This window comes from Melospiza melodia, chromosome 19, assembly GCF_035770615.1.
Source record: "Melospiza melodia melodia isolate bMelMel2 chromosome 19, bMelMel2.pri, whole genome shotgun sequence".
In the NCBI taxonomy this organism is placed as follows: domain Eukaryota; kingdom Metazoa; phylum Chordata; class Aves; order Passeriformes; family Passerellidae; genus Melospiza; species Melospiza melodia.
Genome location: NC_086212.1, coordinates 3,936,128 through 3,961,072, shown reverse-complemented (window position 1 = coordinate 3,961,072; position 24,945 = coordinate 3,936,128). Strand labels below are relative to the sequence as shown.

Genomic DNA, 24,945 nt, shown 5'->3' with positions numbered 1-24,945 from the left:
GCCCTGCTCACCACTGCAGTCCCAGTAAGGCAAGTGCAAGGTCTGGCAGCTCTTTACCTGTGTAAGTGTCTGTACATGGATGATGTTGATGAGACGGAAGAGGAAGGACATTCTCATGGACATCTGGGACATGTAGGACAGGAGGCGGCACTCAGACAGGACCTCTGCCACTGCAGCAAGAGGACAAACAAACACAATCACCAGGTGTTAGAGTGTCACAGATGCATTTTATGAAAAATCCTTTCGTTAGGACTTTCTTCTCCTGAGAAGCTGAGAGGCCTCAGAGGAAAAGAAAAAAAATGATTATCTGCTGCTGTGGGATGCAACAGGTGCATCTGTGGTTGGTCTCATGTGGTTGTTTTTAATTAATGGCCAATCACAGTCAGCTGGCTCGGACCCAGGTCAGTGACAAGATTTTATTATCATTCCATTACTTTCTATTCCTTTCTAGCCTTCTGATGAAATCCTTTTCTTCTATTCTTTAAGTATAGTTTTAATATATCATTTTAATATAATATATATCATAAAATAATAAATCAGCCTTCTGAAACATGGAGTCAAGATTCTCATCTCTTCCCTCATTCCTGGGACTCCTGCGAACATCATCACATTACAGCAGCTTCTTTGAGCCAGGTCTGATAAGCTCTCAGAGGTCTATAACACACCCAAGATAGCTCAGCTACCTTTGGAAGCATAAAAATCAGCAGGATGGCTTCTGTTGCAGTGTTGGAAACAATAAGGTTTAATAAAAGGCAAAATAACAAACAGAAAAATTGAGCTAGGTGCAAGAGATCTTTTCTTCTGGTAAAAAACCTTACAAAAGCAATTAGTTTCTTTGTCCATGTCTAGTAAATTGCCCAAGTGGGACTTTTTGGCTCCTGTCCAATTAGCTATCCTTAAGTTTGAGGTGAAGTCCCCTAGGCCTATGAGGTGGCTTTTTCACCTAACTGAGGAGAGAAACTTCTGGGCTTCCTTCCTTTTTGAGGGGACAAAGGAGAGTTCTGTCACTCCATCAACAGGAGGCACACTCCTATTTCCAGGTGCTGGAGCTCAGACACACTGATCCAAGCACCTGGACAGTAAGAACTGGTGCTCAAATTTTCCACGTGGCATTTCCTTGTCTAACCCCCAAAGTGTCAAAGCCCAGATTTAAATGAACCATTACCAGCAGGGAACACCCCCCAGTCCCACCCCACTGCTCACCTTTAGCATCAGACTGATTCTCAAAGCGGTCCAGGGACAGCGTGATGCAGCGCACCAGCATGTTGGAATCCACCAGAGAGCTGTTGATCTGATTTAAAAAGATCTGGAACTGAACAGAAACACTTTTTAGTGTTGAATTTCAAAGATTTAAATAATTAACACTCAGGGTCATTACCTTTTTGGTATCTCTAACAAGGCAAGAGGAGACATCACTCCCAGCTCTGCCTCACCCTGCCCAAGCCAACACTGGCACTGAGGGCTGACAAAAGGATCACTTAAAAACACTATGGAATAGATAAATGCCATCCTGGCACTCCTAAAATCGCTTCTGAAGCTATGTCACTCCATTGAAAGTGAGGTTTCATACACTAATTGTTTTGAAAGGGAGAATTCCTGCAGCTCCATGTTTTCCTACAGTGATTTTGTACAAGCAGACAGCACTAGGGAGGAATACAGTGAGGGAGTCACACAGAATGAGAGCTAAACCCAGTCAGAGATCAGTAAACAGGAAGCACAGAGGAAATATAAAGACATTCTCTAGAATGTCTGAGTTCATTTACTAGAGAAGAACCTCCAAAATAAATACAGCTCTTTAAAATACATTTATACATCCCTTCTCCAAAACCTACCAGACCTAACAGCAATGAGAGAAAAATTACAGCAACAAAAAAACAGTGTAAGGCCATTCAGAACCTACCCACCAGCTGATGTTAAATGTCCAAAGTGCACAAGAGCATGAAACCACTTTGTATAGAGCTGCCCACTGATGTGCAGCTCAATTTTACAGCTAATTACACAAGCCATGGCTTCTTAAAGTGTCTCTAAATTTAAATAACATCAAATATCTACGTCTGTTTGCAGTACCAAGTATTTTAAGCCTTATTCATGAAGGAATTCTCCAGTGAAAGATTTTTTGGAGCTGTCTCAATGTCCACAACTATTACTTAACCACAAATCTGGCAACTGCACAGGAAATGTTCTACTCCCTTGAGCCTGACCTTAGGCCTCCCTGATCATGAACAGGGCAATGTTTGTTGACCAGCTCAGCACTCAGTGACTCAGGACAGCTGGAGCACTGCTGAAAACACTGAGGGGCTTTGGCAACTCAGCCCTTAATGTTTATTGTGCCCCAAGCTCTGAAACCACACCAAACCCAAATGAATCCAAGTTTTAGTGCTATGTTTGCTTATAAAAGGGTGTAATCTGAGCCAAAGGGGACAGATCTTACAAATATTTACCTTCTCATCTGTGTTGATGTATTTGTTGAACCTCTTGAATGCATCAATATTGAATTTCATCAGCTCTCCCAGAAGGTCAAAGTAACTCTGAAGCACATCCCGTGACTTGCACTCACTATCAACAATGCAGTAGAGAATATGCTGGCAGGGGAGGAAAACATGTTATTGCCACAGCTTGGTCCAAGCCAGCAGCACAACACAGACTCTGATTCAATCAGTATTGAAAGCATTTATCTGCAAGTTTTTGGGTGACTGAATGCCACAAAACCAACTAAAGATTATAATTTAGATGAGTCTCCTGTTAAAAGGAGTTCCTAGTGATGCAGGTTATACAAATGGCCACATCTGGCTGCCACAAACAGAATTCACAGGTATTTTTTAAGTGTTCCCAGCATTTGTCACAGTTACACAGGAATAAGGGACAGTTTATAATTTATTATTGTTGCATCTATTGTGATTTCTCCAGCAAACTGTGATCCTGACTTCTCTCCCTGACTGTTTATTCCTCCACTACTCCAAGGGGGCATTTCCTCCTGAGTTTTAAACCCAGCATAATATTTAACACTACATTTTTATCCACTTTTGGTTCACTGCAGATAAATCCTTCTTGATTGCTATGGAGGATACCTGGCATAAATTTCCTTACCTCCAGGAGCCCTCTCTTGAGGAGGAACATCTGGTCTGCATAGGAGGTGGTGCCTCGCAGAAAACTTTCAACCGCCCTTGCTTGCCAGAACCTGAGAAAGAGACAGGAGGTGTTGGTTTTGGGGCAAGGGATGTACTTGATTACAACTGCAATTTAAATCCAGTTTGCTGATCTGGAATCACTGGAATCTCAATCCACTCTGAAGCTGGAGTCAGATCTGTTGATCCTGCAGAAAATCACTGGCTGTGATTTCTTCCCACCTGCACTGCCACCACAGCACAACAAAGCCAGACCTTTCCACAGCTTGTTCTCCAACATTCTCAGCTGCTCTGAGCTGGACAAAACCAAAGCTACATCCCAGGGGTCTCAAACACCTCCTCAGAGGCACAGTGAACCCACCTGAAGGAGGATTCTGCTGGCTCCTTCTTCATGACCTGGAGCAGTCTGGTCAACAAACCTCTCTTCCCATCACAGACAAGGCTCCTGCAGCAGGTGAGAAATGACAGCTGAGTGGAAGGGCTGGGCAAGCACTGAGCACTGAATCCAATCACTGCTCCAGAGCTTTTGATGATCAAAATCTCAGTATTGAAGCACACAGTACAAATATTGTGCTAGTTCTACCAGCAGAGGAGTTCTCCTCACCGCCCTTGGTAAATATCTGCAAAACCTGCAACATGACTTCCAAATAAATTCAAAACAAAAACTTTCTCTCCGAATTTTAATAATTTCAGAAATACCATTTCACACCTTGTGTGAATCAACGAAAAAAAATACTGCATTTGAGCTTAGGAATGAAAGAAACCCCTCTTTTTCCCCTCAAAAAAATGTAAAGGAAAGTCTAAATTCCATTTAGGAGGCAGAGCAGAGTATGGAAAGCTGTGTGCTACATTAGGCTGTACAACTGCAATTTTACTTGTCTTGAACAGCACCTTCAGTGGAGCATCCACTTGCATGAAATTCATTCAGAAGTAATGCCCTGATCTCATTTATCAAGAAAAGCAACATGAAAACTAAATGCTAAGGGTGAAAAAAAAAAAGTTCTTCCCAATTAGACACAGTATTATGATAATAACTGTAATCTAGAAATCCTCTTAGAGATTCCCTTTTGGAGTGAGGTAAATCTGCTCCGTGCACACCAAGTCCCTGCTGATACCCTGGGAGTGAGTACTCTGACAAAATAAATTCTGCAAACAACCTTCCATCTGCTGAGCTTTATACACCAGAATCATGTATTAAAGAGATTATTAGATGAAAACAGTCCATCTAACAGATACTCAAATGCAACAGAAGAGATTCTCTAAGTGGTTTAACATGTTAATGTAATTTAGTTTATTCTGGTTATTAGCTGCTGGTAAAATATTCTCAGCAGACACTTGGATGTGTTCATGCAGCCTAGAAATGGACATTTATGTGTGCACACACTGCTCCTGAATGCCAGGACTATGATTTAATAGCAATTAAATTATTTGAGGGATCAGTTTACTTTCCAGGTCTGTCTGCAATGCTCAACATGAGGACAGCCAGACAAGCAGATCCAGCACATCACAGTGAAGTTTGAGCCATGAACTCAAACCCCTCTTTTTAGGGGTTTTAAAGTTGCTTTTGTTTTTACAGCACAAGCACACCTGAGATTTGCTAATGACCATCAACATCCCACAAGCCTGAACACCTCCCACTGAAAGGAGTCACTGAAATGGAAGGGTGGTGGACAGACAGAGGCCAAACAGAAGAGCTGATGTCAAACTTACACTGGAAGTGCTTCCAAAACTCTAAATTGTGACCCTGAGTCCCCTCTCACCTGTCAGTGTTGACCACTGCATCCACTTCAGGGATGTTGGCTTTGTGGGAGATTGCACTCAGCTCATTCAGCTCCTGGCTGTTCAGAAGGAGATATTTGTTCCTAAAGCAAGACAGGGGGGAAGGAGGGCAGAAAAGCAGGATGAATTCAAGAGGCAAAAATGCAATTTCATGAAAAGCAGAGGCACAGGACTACAAGGGCAAGCTGCCTTCACAGCATTCCCACTCTGCTCCCTGCACCAGGCCAGCCAGGAAAACCTCCTCCAAAATTTACCAAATGCCACTTCCAACACTGATCAGCTTTGAGATGATGGTTCTTTGCTGACTTGTTTGGGATCTTATGTTTTGTAAATATTTTCTTCTGGATAATGCTCATTTTTTTTAAAAAATCTAAGCAACATTTTGCTGAATTTCAGACCAAAATAAGTATGAAATAGCAAACTTTTTCACAATTTCCTGAAGTTTTTCTCTACCCTATAGTGACTACTCTTTTAAAGTAATAAATCTCTTTCTAAGTAAGAAAGCAGAACCTACAAAAAAGGACTCAATCATCCTGGCATTTTGTTATCTGAACAAACTTTACCCTGGAAATATTTAAAAACATTATGAAAAGTAAAGATCCAAATTAAAAAAATGAATATAAATCAGGAATGTACATAAATTCTTTACCAAATACTGAACTTTTCATAATGAAAATAAATTATTTTGTCTGTAAAGAATAAATCTGACAGAGTAGAAATGTAGTCCAGGGGCCCCCTTTGCCCACAGTGTGCTCCCTGAGAGTCTTTCTGCTTTCCAAGTGTTCAAAATCAGACAGCAAAGATTATTTTTTAGGAAAGCTCAGGGGGCAGAGGATGCAGTGATGAGTGTGAGGTTCCTTCTTGTTTCCAACACTCTCCTCAGGTTAGTGCTCACTGAGGTTCTTGTATAAAGATTCCTTTGATGTGGACTGAACAGTGTCTGCAATGAGAACAGAGCCCTTCTCTCCCTGCAATAAACAGCTCTGCAAGTCTGGTTTGGACACAATTTCACTGAATGAACATCAGCACACAAGGACTTTGCTCTCATCTTGTCCTCAGTTAACTCAGCTTATCTGTGATTTCATAGAAAGTTCATGTAATTATTTAAACCCCCAACAGATTCCACACATTCCACTTGCTCCAATGCTACAGCTGGGAGCTGTTTGCTGCTCAAACAAACCTGAGATCTTTGCAGCAGCCACTTTAGTAGTAACATCACCTGTAGAGATTTTATTGGAAGACCTGGAGTGATTCCCAGGCAAACAATGTCTTGCATGAAGGATTTACAACAGGTCAGCATTCCTTCCCTATATCCAGCAGCTCTGCATTCTCAAATCTAATATTTCACAATCAAAAAGGCTGATGTTTGAAATCTATCCAACAGGACTAAAATCCTGCACAAAAATACCAGCCTGGCTCTAGGAATGAGCAGCACCTCAAGTACAACATGGCTCTAACTCAGGAGTTTGTAAGGAAAGGACACCATCTCCCAGAACTGAATGAGAGCAACACTGATGGAATGCAGGATTCTGCAAGTCCCAAACACCTCTGTACCAGCAGCACAGCATTAAATATTAAATATTAAATATTAAATATTAAATAACCCCAAGCAAACTGCACCACCCCTCCAATTATTCCAGCACACCCAAGTTTTCCAAAGGATTTATTCTGAAGGCAAACAGGAGATTTCTTTGTATTTCCCTGGTGCATTGTCAGCTCTCAGGAGAAGGCAAAAAAGAAGAAAGCTGCCTCCTTATTCCTTCAGCCAGAAAGTGTTAACTCATCCTGTACATGTTGCAGCTCATCTCAACACAAGACAAAATGAGCTGGGTTTAACCCACATATTATGGGTTTAATATGGTTAAACCCATATTCAGACACATTCAGACATGCCTACCACAGAGCAAATTCTTAGGCTGTTACAGCAAGAGCTGAAAGGAATATGAAGTTTAGGGACAGCACAACATTCCCTTCACATGGAGCCTGCCCTGTGCTCAGGACACCTGGAACCACAACCAGGCAAACAGCACCAAGCCACAACCCACCACAGCTTCTCATACTCACTCATGGTGGTCACTGAAGCTCTGAAGAAGCCTCAAGAATTGTATCTTTAAAGTAATGTCCTAAAAGGAGACAAGAAAGGTGAAAAAACATCATTACTTTAGTATTTTTGGCTATCATCAGTTACCAAGCAGGCATGAAACAGCTGAATGGAAAACCTTTCCAAATCAAACCCCTTTGGAGAGCAGAGCAAGTGACTTGCAAAAATGGAGAGGCTGCACTTCCCAAAATAGAAATGGAGATTGCCTCCAAGTCTATGCACATAACAGGTAATAAATTCCTTCTCACTGCAAAGGCAAAAAAGCTTAGAATTGTACTGATCAATTCAGAATGTCTAGGTTTGGAAAGAAAAAAAACATAAAGAGTCCAACACAAAGCCAACCCCCTAAACCTGATTGTGGCACAATTTGTGCCCTGTGCCTCTCCTAGGAATCTTTTCTTTGAATTTTGGTTGTCTTCTACCTCTGACCTCCAGGGTCCAGAAATGTACTCCTTTCTCAGTTCCCAAAATGGACATGTTCCTTCAAATGAACAAACTAAGAAAGAGGGGAGAGGCTAAACTGGCCCTGCTACATTGCTAGCATGACCCAAGGATAGACTTCAATGAAATCAATAATCCCCCAAAATCTGAGTGCTACCACATCTCAAGTCACTGATGATGCAAACACCCAGATCCTCAGAATTGTGTGCCAGGATGAAAACCCAGAAGTGCAGAGGTGCTCACCGGGCTGCAATCACAGTTCTGGTTGTGTCCATGCAGAACCAGGGCTGAGGCCGAGTGCTTCCTCCAGATGAGTTTGTCAAACAGGTTATTGAGGCCAGGAATGAGTCTGAACTCTGCTATCATCTTATGAACCTGGGGAACAAGACAGGTACAAACATGTCTGCTCCAGCCTAAACACAGATTTAATGCAGTCTGCAAACAGATGGGCACAGTGATGTCATCCCCTGACAAAAGGATGTGAATTCTTGTCTCAAACAGCAAATGTTTGTGTTAACCACAGTGCAGCAGTTTCTATTTGTGGGTGTGGATAGAAAACATCCACACTGGATAGAAAACAGGTTTAAACCAAGCATTTATTCTGGGATAAAGCTCTTCACCAGCACTTCAATTAACCACTGTGTCTCTGGAAGCTGCTTTGGGCATCAGGACATCACTTCCAGCACACTGAAAATGCATTTTACACCAAACAGCTGAGCTGGGGATATTCTGCAGCCACTCAATCTCCTGAGTGTCCTTTCCTTTGCAGACACACAGCTGCAGCTCAGGCAGGCTTCTGATGGCAAAAAACTCCATCAATATTGGTTTTGTTCATCAAAACACCTGAGCAGAGTCCAGCAGTAACACAGCCACACCACACTGCTCCTTCAGGTTAAAGAGAAGCTGAACTTTAGAGAAAAAAAAAGTCAAATTGCTCATTTATCAGTCTGCCTGGTACATCTTTTTTATTCTTATAAAAAAAGCTAATAATTTTGGTGTGAACAGCTGTTTAATACCTTTAGTCGAAGCTGAGATACTTTTGATGTAAGGAGTTTAGAAGATGAGGAGTAAGGGAAAGAGAAAGTGGGGACTCTCATTAGCTGTAGGCTTAGTACAAGCATTCTTTCAGATGTGGTTTCACATGAAAACCACATGACTGGAATGTACAACATTCTGCAAAAATTAAGTAGCCAAGTAATGGACATGTTCCTTAAAACTAACAAACAAAATCACTTAAAAATACCCCAGGTTGTTTGAATATCCAGAACTGTAAGCAGCATCATTTAACACAGATCAATCTTTGTTTTATTTACTCAAACACCTAAATGAATAAAAATATCTGAAGCTGATGATGTTTTACAGGTTTTGGTTCTAGTTTGCAGCACAGCTGATGGCTTTTTGCACTCCTCTGGCTGTAGCCACCAGCTGTCCCACCTTGATGGAAATCATAAATTAATGCTGGACACCTCAAATACACACCTGAGGAGCATCCAGCTCCTTCCCACCCACCCACACTGCCCTGACAGACTGCTGAGCTTGGAGTCCTCTGGTGCTCCTTTATTTTGAAACACTCTTGGACAGGATTCCCTCTGCACAAAGTGCTCCCTGTAGTGCCCCTGTCCCTCCATGGCACAGGCACAGCAGGAGGGAGCCAAGCAAGAGCCTGAGCTGCCTGCAAGAGCCTCAACCCTCACCAAAGGAACAGCTCTCTACACTCAGTGTTAACTCCTCAATCTGCTCCTCTCCAAATGACTCAGATTTCAAATCTGGGCAGCTCAGTTTGCTCTGAATGCTCACCTGACCAAGCTCCTCAGTCACATCTCTGCCTCTGCATCACTCTCTCCCAGAGCCCAAACTCATTACAATTACTCTGCCTGAGGATGCCAAGACAATCCCTGTTCTATATTCAACTTTCAAGCTACTTTGGCTTTTTCCTACTGCCATCCAGCTTCACAGGAATTGCTCTGTTCTTTCTCAACACTAAAACTGTCTCTGCTAAGCTGTTTCTGTGTGTGCAGTGTGGCTCCCTACAGCAGGAGCAAGGAAATCATCTGATGGCTCTTCACCACAACACAGACATGCAGGACAGCCTAGAAAAATACCTAAGGAGAATAATTTAGGGTGTGACCATAATGAGAAGGCAGCAAAGGCCCAGATCTGCAGAGAAACACCTCTTATTCCCAAGGTGAGATCATCCCCAACATGGCAACAGGAGGAGTTAAGTCACTGCTACCAGAGTTATCAATTTATGCAAATTAGCCAGCAATCAAGTTTAAATCAAGCATTCAGAGATTCATTTGGGGACAGGCTGAGTTTGGGAGGCTGCACCTTGCTTCAAGCAAATGCCAGACCATTATGTCAATTATTACAGCAGACTGAAGCAGGTTTGTGATGCCCTTAATAAATTCTATCAAAAAGTAATCCAATCTAAAACCAGCAAGTCCTTTGGCTGCTCAGACTGGTACCACAAATCCTGTGCTTTTATTCCTTCCCAGAAAAGACACCAAAAAGCAGCTGAGATGCTTGTCTGAGGGTGCTGCTGCACACTGCTGTGCCTGCATTCCAGAGCTTCCCTTGGAGAACAGCTCAGCTCCAGTGCCTGGCTCTCAGGAAGGGCAGGGGATTCACACAAATTCACACAAAAAGATCTGCCACACAAATCTTATGCAGATTGAGGAATGAAGGATGTAGCATGTGCTTTAAAGGCAGAGGATTTCACAAATCAAAACAAAGAAAAACCCAAAACAAAATAAAGGACAACCCCCCGCAACCAACTCTCCCAAAAGCAAACAAACAAAAAACAAATCAAAACCCTAAAACAAAAAAATAAAAAACCCTGACTATGGATAAGAAGTGTTTGGGAATGCAATAACTCAAATCTTTCAAGATTTGAATTCAACTGCAGTCCTGAATAAGTCCTGGGAAGAACTGAACTGCAGGCCACCTTTATCCTTGCTTTCCCCATCTGCATGGGGACAGAAATAGCAGATGAAGGATAAGAATTGTGTTCCCAGGAAATTAAAACATAAATTCATCTTCAAAGCTAGCTGCTTCAGCAGCAGATTTTTTTGCCTTGTCACATTTGACAGGAACACACCAGAAGTGACCCAGGGAGGGAAGGAATCCAGGACCTCCAGCTGCAGCAGGATGAGTGCAGGCTGCAAGCAGTTTCTGCAGAATCTATAAACCTGAATTCTTTTGGGAGCTCAGGCAGGAATGAATTATCTGCCTGAATACAATGGAAAAGAAAAAGTCCTTCTAATAGATCCATGTTCTGCTAGTTTCAGTTATGTTTTGGGCTTTGTTTACATTTTATTTCATGTCTAACAGGAACAGACTTCTAAAAGGAATGACAACATGATTAGGAGTTGTTTATGGTTTCTGCAAGAATTACTGGTTCCCTCTGCTTCCTCTTATGCAGAATCTGCTTCTTTTAATGCCAAGTGTCTGCTTAGAGTCACAAAATCCCAGGATGGCTTGGGATGGAAGGGATGTTAAAGCCCTGCCTTCCACCAGACCAGGCTGCTCCAAGCCCCAGCCTTGAACACTTCCAGGGACAGGAGGTCCACAAGCTCTGCTGCAGGTTTGGAGGGAACAGGTGAGTTATGTTTGGGACTGAGCTACAGCTGCACCTGCATTCAGATCAAGAGATTCAGGAGATTGTCCTGGGGGGTGTTTGATACCCTGGGAAGTTACTACTGCAGAACAAAATACTCCAGATAAATGTGCCCCAACCCCTGCTCACAACACAGCCTCTCCTGCCTAACACAACAGCCTTTCTTTTGGCCCTCCCAGGGTCCAGGACATCTGAATGCCCCTCCTATGCCAAGCTCTGCTGAGCTGAGCAGACTGCCAATGCTGGAAACCTGTCAAAACCTCACCAAGGATTGCTTTGCTTTTCCCTTCACAACCTGCTTTTGACCTATTTAAATCAAACCACAGCCAAGCTGCAGTGACTGGTTCTTCATAAGCCCGTGTGAGGCAGGGAACAATTTTTTTTTTTTCATTTTAAAAGGAAGAAAGGCAAAGGAACAGATGAGTGGGATTTGCAGGCAGTGACCAGTGCAGACAGCACTGAAGTGCTGGGACTTTAACACTTTGCCAAGTCATGGCAATACGCTGCAAAAATCATCCAGAGCATTTCCAAAAGTGAAAGCAGCCAAAGAAGGGTAAGGCCTGAAGGGGCTCCATCCAAACTAGGCACCAGGAGGGGGGAAAACTCCTGACATCATCCAGGTACCCACACACTTGCTGCATCCTCCTGCATCCCTCCTGCACCAGAGCAGGGGGTGAGCAGCCCCAGCTGCTCCCACTGAAATGCTGCCTGGTTTCTGGGCAGGACTGCCCAGCTTGGTACCTTGAGCTTTGCCCTGGCATTTCTGTGCCCACGACCTCACTCATCAGCACTCAGGTTTAAAATGTGAGTGTGGGCATCCACTGGGGCTCACCTGATTCCTCTGCCTGCCCATGAGCAGCACACAGAGAACATACAGCACCTCCAGCTTGTACATGATCTCGTGCATGATCTTCATGGACTGGGGCAGCTGTGTCCTTGTGGAGGTGTTGGCCAGTCCACTCTCATCTGAAGACTCTGAAAAAGATGGTAAAGATGTGAGACTGAGGCAGCTTCAACAGGAAAGAATTTGTTACAGTTGTTGCTTTTACACTGAACACTGCAGATGCAGGAGCAGCACACAGCTGCTGGAATTTTCTCCTTAACTAAAAATAGTAATGTAGAGGAAATAACCAATTTGAATTAGATGCTAGAGAAAAAATATAGCTGAAAATTTAGAGGAGATAAAATCAGATTTTTAAATTCTTTTTTCATAACAGACTAAATGGCAGCATCTCCTTAAAATAAGTCGGCTCACCTAAATGAATTAACAGATTACTGCACCAAGTCATGGCATAAAGATAATAAAAGTAGATGGCAGATTATCAGAAGCACTATTAAATCTATTTTTATTTCATACCTCAGTACCAGTATTCTTAGGCCTCAGTTAAATAATTTCATAACCTTAGAGAATTACCCTGCTAAGAGCAGAAACAGGAATAGGAAGTACTTTGAGTTCTACCAGACATACACTGCATTTTTGTCATAACAAAGGGTGAAGAAACAAACCACACACATGCTCCAAAGCATTTTCCTAAGGTTGTATTAACACCTCCACTGTAACATTTTTTTTTTGTTTTTCCAATTAATTTCTTTAATTTAGCTGGAACTACCCTTCCTTTTTGAAGAAGGGGACACTTGTCTTGTATGAAGCATCTGAACCCACAGTCAGGAGCCAAAGTTTTAGGGTAAAATGCTGGTGAAGCCACTTACCTCAGGAGGGTTATTTTAATCACTCCAGAGGAGGTTAGGGCTGAGGATGCACAGCCCTTCAGTATTAGCTAGGCATGCAAAGGGCACACATTGCTGGAGGGTTTTTCTTTTAGCTAATTTTAATTCAGTGAAAAAATCAGTGCTACATGAGAACAAAGCAGCAGTCAGACCTAAATGTTGGAAGGAAAGGGGAATCAGGACCAGAGGACAGGAAAAGCAACACGTGGCAAACCCTGAGCAAGGTTAAGACATTCATCAGCTGCTGGTGGGTGGAGGGATGCAAGCCAGGTACCTGTGCTGCTCTGCTCTGCCTCTTCATTTGCCACTCTCATCAGTGCATCCAGCACCAGGGCATTGTCCAGCCAGGTGTACCACTCCTCCAGCTCCTGCAGGAAGCTGGAAGTCCCTGTTGTTTCAGACACTTTCCTTGTGGCCAGTTTGCACAACCGCTCGATGAAGCCTGGAATATTCAGAAGTGTAGCTGAAAAAAAATAAAGAGAAAGAATTTAATTACAGTATAAGATCACCAGTACATCTACTTCAGGAATACAGAAGTGTATGGTTAAAAAGAGCTGGTTAAAAATATCTGAAGATGGAAGAACTCAGCACACTCTTCTGTTAAGGACTGGAAAAGAGCAATAATTCAGGGCTGCTCTACAGTCTCACCAAGGAACTGATCTGGTTGAAAACTAAGCTGGCAGAAATAAAGCAGCAGCCTTTGGAAGGGGCAGCCTCACCTCTCCTTTCCTCCTTCATTTTCCTTCCCATGGTTTTAGTCTGTAGTGACTGAACTGGCTCCCTGCAGCAGCGGGGAGGGAATCTGACAGCTTTTCAAGTAAAAAGTTCCTGAATTAGCTCCTCATGGAGCAAAACAGGTGGAGAACACACCACAGCAGCCCCAGGTGTGAGGGTTTTAACTGTGGAGCTGCACCCTCAAAAAGAGTAGTGGAAAGACAGGAGTCACTGCTCTGCAAAATGTTTGGGGAGGTGCAGTTTGCCTTCAAGAATAATTTAATTACAGGACCTGTCTATTAAAGATACACGGCTAAAGCTTCACTTCCCACCTGCAGGGGCAAGGAGAAAAGGACAAAGATTTTGGCCATGAACATTACATGAAAGGGCTGCAACTCTGAATGAATAAGCTCCCTGATAAAGTTTTAAAAATAGAATATACTGTACAGCCTTTGAATCAGTCTCTGATTGTGCCCATAAAAAAAAAGATTAGCTAAACATTTGCTTGGCATGGGCCTATGCAAATATCTGCTTCAGAAGCCCAAAAGCTTTTCAGCACAGCAAGAGCTGAAAACAGCAGATTCTACATCTGATGATACTTTAACTTTTTCAATTCCTATTCATCCTTCTAGGCAAGACTTCTGCACCTGAGAAGTACTCAGCACAATAAGGAAAGCTGCACTGTGCCCAAAGTTAAGGCTGAGATCAGTCCCACAGATTTCCAAGGCTGGTTTGCTAACACTGAGGAACATAACTAATATTAAACACACTTCTCTTTTTGATAAAGACAAGACATCCTGTTCAGGACAATATCAGATAAAATCAGAGAAGGAACTGCTCCAACAGCAACCACATTGAAGGCAGCTTTACTTCAGGAATTCATATTTTATGGAGGACACAGAATTATTGAGAGATGCTAATGGGAAGTCCATGGATGTGGCTAAGGCACAGAAAACAAATCCAATTCTTTTAAGCCACTCAGAGAATGCTGAAATGACAGAAACTATCCACCTAATTAGCAACACCACATGAAACCAAATGCTACACAGTTTCACTAACAGGAAACATTATTTTCAGGAAACAGTCTGAGGGGAGTGAATCAAGAGAAGTGCTTTGTAAGACACAACACTTTCAGTATCTTTCAAAACATAACATTGTGTGACACTGAGAAGTGGAAAACTTTATACATTGCTGAGATTATTCTGATTTGTTACAGCACAACAATTACCTTGATTAATTTCAGCTCGGGAAGGGCCCAAGTTTTTTTTCTGCTGGGCATTTTTGGCCAGAAGAGTGTGCTTGTCATCACTGCCCGTGTCCAGCTCCGAGATGGTGACAGCCAGGATCCTGCAGAAGTTGGCCAGCTGCTGCTGGTCAAAGCTGGACACCAGGCTGGCCAGGTTGGGAATATCATCCAGCTGGATCATTTCCTGGGGAGGCAACAGCAGCTCAGTCACATGGGATGGTCAGCAAGAGAACACAGGCAGATCCTCCCTGGGGAGCTCTCTGGGCTATTCCAGTCTAGCAAAGGAGAAGCAGCTGGGATTTACAACAGCTGTCAGGCTCAGCAATTCCCAAAGTACAGATATCCATATTTTAAATATTACTTTTATATTTACAAAAAAAAGTGGGGGTCTATTTTTAACTAAAAAAATCACAAAACCACAACCTGATTTAATACATAAATTATGTTTAGGTACTAGACTTCAATTTTGTTTTTCAATCCTGTCTTTTCTTCAAAACTCACAGATAAGAACTTCTAAATTATTTCTCAGTCTTTTCATCAGAAGTTCTTTTTAATAAAAAGATGTTGAAAACAGCTTTCAAAAGAAAAAAATGTTCAGATAAACTGAGCTTGTTTCCAATTTCAGGAGGTACATCAACCTCAATCTTATTTTAAATAATAAAGTATTAGATTACAGACTCCTGGCCTTCTCCACAAAATGCACACAGACTCCCTCCAATCAAGGTTTTCCCAAGGTTACACCTTGAGTATTTTACTTGCATCACATCAGGGCACTGAGCTGCAATGATGCTGGCAAATAAGTTCAATAACCAGGTATGTGCAGAAAAGATTTAAATGCCCTGTGTCCCCAACCTGCAACTTCTCAGAGAGGTGACAACCACCCAGGAATATACAGGAAACCTCCCAGATGTGAGGAAGACAAGTGAAGTATGTCAAATACAATCAGCAGGCCAGGATGAAAACTGAATTTATATGAGGTTCATTTTCTTTGTCTGTAATATTGGCAAGTCTTTAATGACTCAGACCATGGGGACACAGCTGCCACCATTCTCTGAACTGGCTAAAAGCACTACAAGGATGACACCACAGGAATAGTTTGGCTTCTTTGTAAGAAGTGATTGAAGTTAATTACCACTGTGAACAGGCAGGTTTCAAACAAGCTCCAAGAAGTGAGAATGACAGCTTTGAGGACTATCCTCAGACACTCTTCAAAGAAACAGCTCTCTTTTCCTCCACTGGGCTGAAAAGCCACACAAATGATATTAAGAAAGTAGTAACTAACCTTTTTAACTCCCAGGATATCTTCAATGAGCGTTGCAGTTTGTAGGAATGTCTTTTTGTTTGTCATGAGTGTAAACAGGAACAACACAAAGTCGTTTCTCTCTGCCAGCCGCCTTGTGACTCCTTCAGTCTGGAAATGAGCACAGACAGACCCAGTGAGAGCCCACCCCGAGCAGCCACATGGCACAGGCAAGACAGCCTTAGAGATGATGTGTGCTGAGCCAGCTGCTCCTGAAACCAGGGAATGTGTTTGTGGGAACAAAAAAACATCTCCAGTCCTGGTGTGGAGTCACTGTGGCGCTGGCAACAACGCTGGGATGAGAGAGAGGCTTCACCTCAAGGCAGCTTTTCCTTGCCTGAATCCAAAGGCAGCCCTGCCTGCCTGGGCACACAGCACAGGGGCTGGGCTCTGCTTTGCATACAAACTCTGAGCAGCTCCATGCCATGGTCTGCACACCCAGCAGCTCCTAAACCCTCAGTGTGGGAACCCAGGACATCCCTGTGGCAGTCCAGGATGGCCAGGACCCTGCCAGGGGGCTCAGAGACCCTGGCACAGAGCCCAAAACACCTGTAGGTTTGATTATGATCATGGAGTAAATTACCAACTTTATATGAAGATCAGCAAGCCACAACAGTTTAGGTAGAATAATAGTGAAGTTATCATGGGGTGGAAAAGTAGATTTTGGGGTTTTTGAATGGGGGTTCAGGAGGCAAGATGGAGGGAACTGGGTGTGTCCACCCTTTCTCCTTCTCCTTCTTGGCCTCCATCTTCTGCTGTGATGATGGCACTTTGGGATTGGTTTAGAGTAGAAGCTCACTGTCTAACATAGGTGATGGGTATTGGGAAGTAATTGTAAACATTGTACATGTAGTTTTTAGTATGGAGACATAACACTGCCCTGGGGACAGGCAGAGTGCCTGGAACTGTCCTGCTGGATGCACCTCGGCAGGGCAGGAGAAAGAATTTTATAGATAAGAAACAATAAACAACCTTGAGACCGAGCAATGAAGAGCTTTGACTCCTTCTTCAAGCCCTGGGGTGGGAAAAGAGACTTTCCAACTGTTCTTGGGGTCACTCTGACAAGCTAAAGATCCCAACACCTCAGCACTGCTGTCTGAGCAACCCAGATCAAGCACTGGCCTAGAAGAACAGGGTGATGAACCCCAAAGTCAGACTGAGGCATGGAAACTCAAGTTTAAGGCTGCCTTTCATGCTCTGAGCTCTGCTGAGAGCACAGCCAGGCTTTCCTGGAAGTCACAGCTACACCCTCACTGCTTGCAAAGCTGTGTTTTATCCATGAGACCCATCCCCAGTGCTCACAGAACCAGAGTGGCAAAGATAATTCCCAAATATTTACAGATAAGCATAAAAACAGCTAATATTGCCCACAGACCATTTCTGTGATCCTGGACACTTCTCCTCCAATCCCTGCAGTAATACCAAAGTGAATTAAAACAGAGCAGCTAGTCTAGAAATTAAAAACTTGGTTTTTAGCTTATCATGCTATTCTCAGTTTGCAAAAGTTGCATTACCTGCAGTTTAAAAAAATAAATCATCCAAGCCAAGGAAAAAAGTGTTCCCTCTCTTCCCTGTCCCATGTGCACACAGACCCTTATCAGTGAGACATGATCCAGTAAGACTCAAACTCTGGAGATCAGACTGATGGTTTTGGAAGAGCTCCAAGCCACTGACCAGCTCTTTTTAAAATTTTTGTTAAATAATGTTCCCTAGGCTCTGGCATAATGAGGGGTGTGATGAAGTAAACAATCCTGAGGATGTTCCCTGCATGCATAATCTGAGGCCTTTGCTTTTAGCTTCAGGATTTTAATGACAAGGTATTTAACCCAGCACCTTCCTTTGCACTGATCTGCCATGACTGGACTGGACTGAACTAAAATCCAGCACATGCAGTTGTAGGATCAAAATCAAAACCCTTTGCCAGCCCCAATTCTGAACAAGACCAGCTGTGGCTGGGCTTAACAGGAATCCATTCTCAGCTTCAGATTTTAAACTGCAACATTGACAAAGGCTGGCACAGCCTTCCTATGGAAACACAGAGACAGAAAGATCCAAACAAGGGAATTTCAGCTTGACAATGCAGGTCAGAAAACAAATTATTTGAGCAACACATCAGATGTTGTATTTAACTGAAGGAATTTTTATGCAAAGCTTCAGAGTAAGTTTAAATTATACTTAAAAGAGTCTGTTTATTGTCTTATCAAGCAGCACATGTAAAAAGTCACCAGAAGAGTTGTACTTACACATATGCAGGTGTTGTACAGTATGCTTAAACAGTCCTTGATGAGGTCATCACTTACTGCAAGGAGAGAGCAGACAGTCAGCAGCCATTCCCTGCCAAGGAACACCCCTGGCATGGGAGGGACATGGAGAGCTGTGGGATGGGTGACAACTCCAGGCTGCCAGCTCACAGCACACATGCAAATGCTTTATGGGATAGAAGCCACAACAAACACTCTACACCCGACCTGTTCACATGTTGAATTATTTTTGTATGGAGAAAAAAATGTCAGTTCGTGCAGTTTTCTCCACTAGAAACTCATGCTTGTTTTCTCAGCACCTGGGCTTCATAGAAAAACTTCCAATCTGCTTTGCCACAGCTTTTTAATATTTAAAACATGTTTTCAGTACAGACCTTCAACTGCCTGAAGCTCCAGTTGAAGTCACTCCACCTTTGAAGTTCCCTGGCTGGCAGGCACAGGGTGCACCATGACATTCCCTTCCCTCAGCAGAGCACCAGCAGAATCCCAAGCAGGGAAATGAAAACACTGCAGCCAAGCTGCTCCAGCAGGAAGGGTGAGCTGAACTCACTGCACCCCCTGTCCTTACAGCAATGTGGAAATGAGCAGTCATGTAACAAAAAGCATGCTGTTCTCCTGAGCTACTCATCTTACAATCTCTGCAGCTCCCATGACATAAACAATGGTTTTTGGTTTATTATTAATAATTTTTCACTGTAGCTGTAGCCACAGGAACAAGAAGAGTTTCCAGTGATTGCAGATTTAGTGCTTTGAGTCAAGTTTGTTGTGCTGAGTGTATGAAGCTCCAGAACTGTGCCACAAACAGGTGACTCTCCCAAATCCCAGCACAAATCAGTACCAGGGAGAACAAAGAAACAGTGATTCACTCCTAAATGAATCAACAGGAAATTGCTGGGATGGAAAGGGAATAACAGAAAAATAGAACAATTTCTGTCTGAAGCAGAACCATCAGGCATAACTGGGGAAAAGAAAGAGATAAACCACCTATTTACTTACTTTTCTGCTTCTTTTTCTGTGTAATAAGAGTTGGTCTCATGAGAATTTCTACTAAAAGCTGTAAAAATAAGACAAAGAATTAAGGGAATGATCACTGAGATACAAATAACCAATTAATTTGCCAATGTCAAACCCAAACTTGTTTCTGCTGAAGTCACAGAGATGAATAATGAAAGCTCTACAATCAAACCCCAACTGGTGTCAAAATCATATTGACAAATTATAGTTGCATTTACCCTGAAGAAACAGTAAGAGCTGTACAAAATAATCTCCCACTGGCAAGTTTTAAAGAATTTGAGCTTGCAAGGAATGCCTCCAGATAACATCAAGGATGGTGATCACACATCTCTTAAAATAAGGAATCTTTAGCAATAATCTGCAAAGAGATGCAAATTTTGCAAAGTCACTAAATCTTGCTGGGCTTCAAAAACATTTCAGGTCCAGACAGAATTTAGCAGCTCCAGATTTTATCTCAGCACCAAAAAGCCACTGCTTGTGTACAGGATCCTGGATGTATATTTACATTTATATTTCCATTTAAGGAATATTATCAGCTTAGCAAAACCAGGACTGTGGTTCTGACTGATGTAGAACTGATCTTTAGTTGCTCTAGTCTAGTTTGGCTTTAAATATTTGAAAAAACAGCACTTTATTTAAAAATGAAAGTTGGCAAACAGAAGGAACTGATGACTTCTGCAAGAACTACTGCAAATGCTGTTGGTTTTAAAATTCAGCTTAAAATTGTTGACAGCAATGCAGGTATCACTCAGTAATAAATATCAGTGCCAACTCACAAGATATTTGAGAGTTTACAACATCTATTTGTCCCATCTTCTTTTAATGAACTATCGATCCATACAGAGGAAACCACCTTGACATCACTGGAGGCTACATTAAAAGCACCAACAAATAAATAAATTGGCAGCTTTTAAGAGGAATATCCATTTTTAGCAATATTTGTAGTAGTAGCTGTAGCATTAATAGGGTAGAGAAAAACGACTGCAGTAATACAGATCTCATATTAATTGTTTGTGTTTTAGGAGGAGAATGCACCTCTCAAAGTTTGGGGTTTATGCTTTAATTCTTGGGGTTTCTGCCTCTCCCCAAAGGCAGAAGGAGCAGAAAGGGAATTATGAGATCCTGTTTCTTGGGATGGGGTTACATTCAGGTATAAAATCCATGAGGTTTGTGTATTTCCACTCTCAGGTGTTTATTTTACATGGATCCATACAAAGGGAGGAACCACCAAGCTGGTTTTGTTCTTCCTCAATGTAAAGACTGTCAGAATCCAAAAATATTTTAACTCTCACACATTCTAGCCTAGAAAGTACACAGCAAACTGAGTGCCCTTCAAAGTTACTCATGTTCCACAGCTCAAAATATTGCAACATAAATCAGCACATGGCACACACAGCACCAGCAGATCAAACTTCTTCCCTTTCAGATCCTAGGGCAGGATTTTTGAAAACACACAGCACTGGCTTCCATCACTGCCTTTAATCACATTAAACCCACCTCAATCCAAATCTCTGACCATACCACCAGGTATGGTAGATTTGATATTTACCATCTCCAGCCCAAGGGAGATGCCAACCAAGTCCCAACCAACCAAACCAAAAACTTGTCCCCAAAACACACAGATTCTGTGCACTATGTTAAAATCATTTATACAAAATTACCACTATTTCCCTTTAAAAACAAGGGAAATTTAAAGTATTTTCATAGTGTTCTCATTTGCTTGGGTAGCTGAAGGCTTTTGCCCTCAACTGACAGCAGCAACTAAACCAGGGCTCATTTCAAAACATCAACAGCAGCTTTAAGTAAAAGCAAGCTTTTACTTGTGTAAAAAAATAAAATAACAAAAATGTTATTTCTGTTACAAAGACAAAATAACAAAAAATAAATGTGACAAAAAATAAATAGCAAAATCTGTTTAGTTAAACTAAAGAGAGTGCTAATTAGTTCACTGGAAAATACAAATAATACATTTCTAATGAAAGTAAAGTCAGAGTTGGGCACCATAAAACTGAGCAAATGGGTATTTGTGCAATGTAGAATTAAAGCAAATAAACAAAATGATAAATTGCCAGAATGTCCACAGAAACCTTCCAGTTCTGCTTGAAAACTTTGCCAGAGATGAAGCAATAAACATAAACAACCTGGTTAAAACAGAGCCCTGGTGTGCTTAAACAGCCACAGATCCCCCAGTGTTAAGTGAAATTCTCACTGCTCCAATGCCAATTGGGTTATTTTATCTCACAACCAGGAATGATTTGAAACTGTCTTCATTCAGAACTAAAGGTCTAATCTTTTTTAAGGTAAAAAAAGACTGACTAAAGAAACAGCCAAGTATTCTGTATCATATAAGAACAAAACACCTCACTTTGCATGTAGTACCTTGAAAGATACACCCTTTTCCAATTTTGATTAACAGAAAGTGGCACAATTCTAATGCTTTACATTAAATTGCTAAAGTCATTCTGCAGCTTGCATTTAGAAGCTTCAAAGACCTCACTGAAGAGATTATTCAGTGGGATGATTATCATGCAGATCTTTAGATACTGAAAAAACACACTCACATCGACTCCTCCAAACAAATCAAACGTGTATGTGTTGGGGAAACTGGACTCTTGAGCAGCTTTTCTGTCTTCTGTGACATAAACCATGGCTTCCATCGAGAGAAGTGGAGAAATTTCCTGCAGGTAGGAGAAAAATAAAGAGATGGTTCAAAAAGAAAACTGTTCATCACTGTAAACACAATTATCTTCCACTATCTGTGTGACTAATCATCACCTGCACCCCCAGCTCTTACCAACCAGCCAATTTCTGACAGATATCATCATGCAGACAGCTAAAAAAATTCATACAGTATGAGCACAGTAGACTTTAAAGAAAACCACAACAAAATCATCTGAAGCTTTAGGAAGAAGGGTGCAGGCAGTACCTTTAGGATGCTTTGGCACTGGGAGAAGTCACTGTTTGGGTGGCTGTGCTCATACAGCTTCTGCAACAGCAAGGGGATCCCATTCCATTTTGCCTGTTTATCTCTCTCCTTCAACAAGGCCTCTGTGATCTGCAAAGAAGGAAGAATGTGAGTCATGTGTCCAGAGCTTCAAAACCAGGAAAACAATCTTATCACCTTCCTGGAAAAAGAGCTCACAACATCCAGTGTCACCCTGATTTTTTAAGATTTTCTAAGCCTTCTGATATTTACATTCTTGTAGCAAACTTTCTCACACACTTTCTGTAAATAACTTATTGTTTTGCATTCTATGGAGGAGGAGAAATTTGATGGACTGTTGGTTTGTCCACTGTCATTGGAGAGGTGGCACTGTCACCCTCCAATCCACTGTCACTGTTGGAAAACTATAAAGGTAGGAGTCAGAAATAAATAAAATAAATTTCCTTTTTTCTACCTTGAGAGCAGTGGTTTGTGTCGTGTTGTTTTGTGTCCTACAGTGACAATCCAGCACCTCTTTCCTCCATGCAGCAATTTATCCAGCACAGGCAGCTGCAGAATTTTACAGATGTAAAGTATCTTAAGCAGCACAGAGCTTAAAGCAGATGTCATTTAGAGTACACAATCTCATTCTGTATTTTTATATTGATTGTGTATTTTAAAATGGCAGCACATTAGTCTCTAAACAATTCCATTAGCAGAGCTGCAGCTGACAGGTCAGTGAAGGAGGAAATGGGTGCCCTGAGACCATCTCAAATTACACTGCTCTGAGGTGGAGAGTGCTGAGGAGGGGAAGGCTTCATTACTTGATGCATTCAGCTAGAAAGGAGAATTTCCTCAGCCAAATTCCTGCAGTCATTGGTCACAGCAATGACCCAAACCACAAAGGTTTACAAGCAGGAACATATCAAAGAGAGAAAATTCCCTCTGTAGTCTTGGGCTGGTTGTAAAAGGAGATCACCAACTAAATCAGCAGAACAACAATGCTGGCATTATCCTGAAAAAAGGCTGCAACCACAGAAAAGAACACTTGGCATTTACTACTACAGCTGTCCAAACTTTCTTCAATGTTTCCCCTTCTTCCCTAAAGTAAAAAAAAAAAAAAAATCTTAATATTCATCACTGTGTTTAACACCTAAAAAAAAAGTAGCAGCACAAGACTAAAATATTCTGCTTAAAATCCACAAAAGATGCTTTGAAGTCTGAATACTTCCAGGTTAATGCCAGATCTGTCAAGGAGGAGCTGAGGGCATTCAATTAAAATCCACCATGCAGTCAATGCTGATCAAACTTTAACTCCTTTCCTCTGTGGTACTTCAGAGGTGCCTACACCAATCCCAATACAGGGACTTATACAGGGAGAAGGTAGAGCAGAAAACAATTCCAGCAGGATTTTTGCTTGGATTTACTAATGATTTATGTGCTCTCCAAATAAAAACAACTAAATAAAGAAAACTCCAATCCTCTGGTCAGCACCTCAAGGCAAACCTTGGAAAACAGAATGTCCTGAGCTGGGAGGGACCCCCAGGATCAGCCAGGGCAGCCCCAGCCCTGCACAGACACCCCAACAGCCCCACCCTGGGCACCCCTGGCAGCTCCTGGAGCTCTGGCAGCCTCGGGGCCGTGCCCGTTCCCTGGGCAGCCTGGGCAGTGCCAGCAACCTCTGGGGAAGAGCCTTTCCCTGGTATCCAGCCTGACCCTCCCTGGCACATTTGTGGGCTGGCCCTCACTGCCAGGCTGAAGCCCTGAGCCGCTCTGCTCTGCACCTTCCTGGGGTTCAGTGACATTTCCCTCCCAGCTACTTAAATCTCACTTATTCTTTCAGCCAAGACATGGTTCTCAGACACAGCTCAGTGCACAATTCCAAAGGGCCATTCAATTCCTGATTAGGCAATTATATGCAAATATACTCCAACTCCTGGCAGAATTTAACCCTTTTCTCCCTGGATTTACAGGAAGATCAGAGAACTGATTCAAGCTGAGAACTCAGCCTGGCAATGAGGCTGATGTGGGTCCTCAACCCTCTTTGTAAGATTCCCAAGTATTCAGGATTCTTTTCCTGATGAAATGCCTCAATTTTTAGGTAAATAAGAATTTCAAATAAATAAGAACTCCAAGGGTCTTGAAGTACCAGGTTTTCTTGCTACAAGGAGTGATTGAAGCACCATGAGCACACTTGGGACATAAAATTCTCTCCAGTTTTTAACTTTTCCCTGCTTTCTGAATCAAAGCAATCAACCAGCACTGCTGGAGAATGACACAGTTTCCTTCTGAGCAGGAGAAAGAGCAGAGGATCAAACCAGAAAGCCAAAATCACTTCTCATCCTCTGGGTCAGCTCCTTGGAAGTCACAGATTCCATTTCCCCTTGAGAAACCAAGCACAGAGTGAGCCAAAGGAGCTCTGCCACTGCCCCATCCCAGGTGTGGGAGGAGGACAAACCCACAGGCAGTGGGAGGAATGGGATTAATTGCTGGGCAGAGTGCACAGAACACACAGAAAATGCCAGGGAAATAGTCCAACTCTGCAGCTCCAGCTGATGTGGAAGATACCAGAGGCAGGGATGACGTGCACAGGCTGCCAGCACAGGTTCCAGCAGCACAGAGAAGAATTCAGCACTTAAATGCTCTCAGGGAAGGCCAAAAGCCTTTAATTAACATTAAAACCTTGTGCTGGGTTTA

At 42.4% G+C, this 24,945-nt stretch overlaps 1 protein-coding gene across 1 annotated transcript in view; it reads right to left on the bottom strand.

Annotated features, from left to right (window-relative positions):
* Nucleotides 1-24,945, bottom strand: part of TRPC4AP (transient receptor potential cation channel subfamily C member 4 associated protein) — a 39,627-nt gene that overhangs the window by 3,214 nt on the left and 11,468 nt on the right. The window contains exons 4-19 of the mRNA XM_063172718.1: nucleotides 22,252-22,380; nucleotides 21,887-22,003; nucleotides 19,308-19,365; nucleotides 18,294-18,349; nucleotides 16,033-16,161; nucleotides 14,733-14,934; nucleotides 13,065-13,253; nucleotides 11,895-12,037; nucleotides 7,690-7,821; nucleotides 6,969-7,027; nucleotides 4,886-4,987; nucleotides 3,487-3,570; nucleotides 3,088-3,178; nucleotides 2,442-2,582; nucleotides 1,204-1,312; nucleotides 58-170 (exon numbers count right to left, since the gene is read on the bottom strand). Coding sequence (XP_063028788.1) covers nucleotides 58-170; nucleotides 1,204-1,312; nucleotides 2,442-2,582; nucleotides 3,088-3,178; nucleotides 3,487-3,570; nucleotides 4,886-4,987; nucleotides 6,969-7,027; nucleotides 7,690-7,821; nucleotides 11,895-12,037; nucleotides 13,065-13,253; nucleotides 14,733-14,934; nucleotides 16,033-16,161; nucleotides 18,294-18,349; nucleotides 19,308-19,365; nucleotides 21,887-22,003; nucleotides 22,252-22,380 — 1,854 coding nt within the window. The remainder of the gene's footprint in view (nucleotides 1-57; nucleotides 171-1,203; nucleotides 1,313-2,441; nucleotides 2,583-3,087; nucleotides 3,179-3,486; nucleotides 3,571-4,885; nucleotides 4,988-6,968; nucleotides 7,028-7,689; nucleotides 7,822-11,894; nucleotides 12,038-13,064; nucleotides 13,254-14,732; nucleotides 14,935-16,032; nucleotides 16,162-18,293; nucleotides 18,350-19,307; nucleotides 19,366-21,886; nucleotides 22,004-22,251; nucleotides 22,381-24,945) is intronic.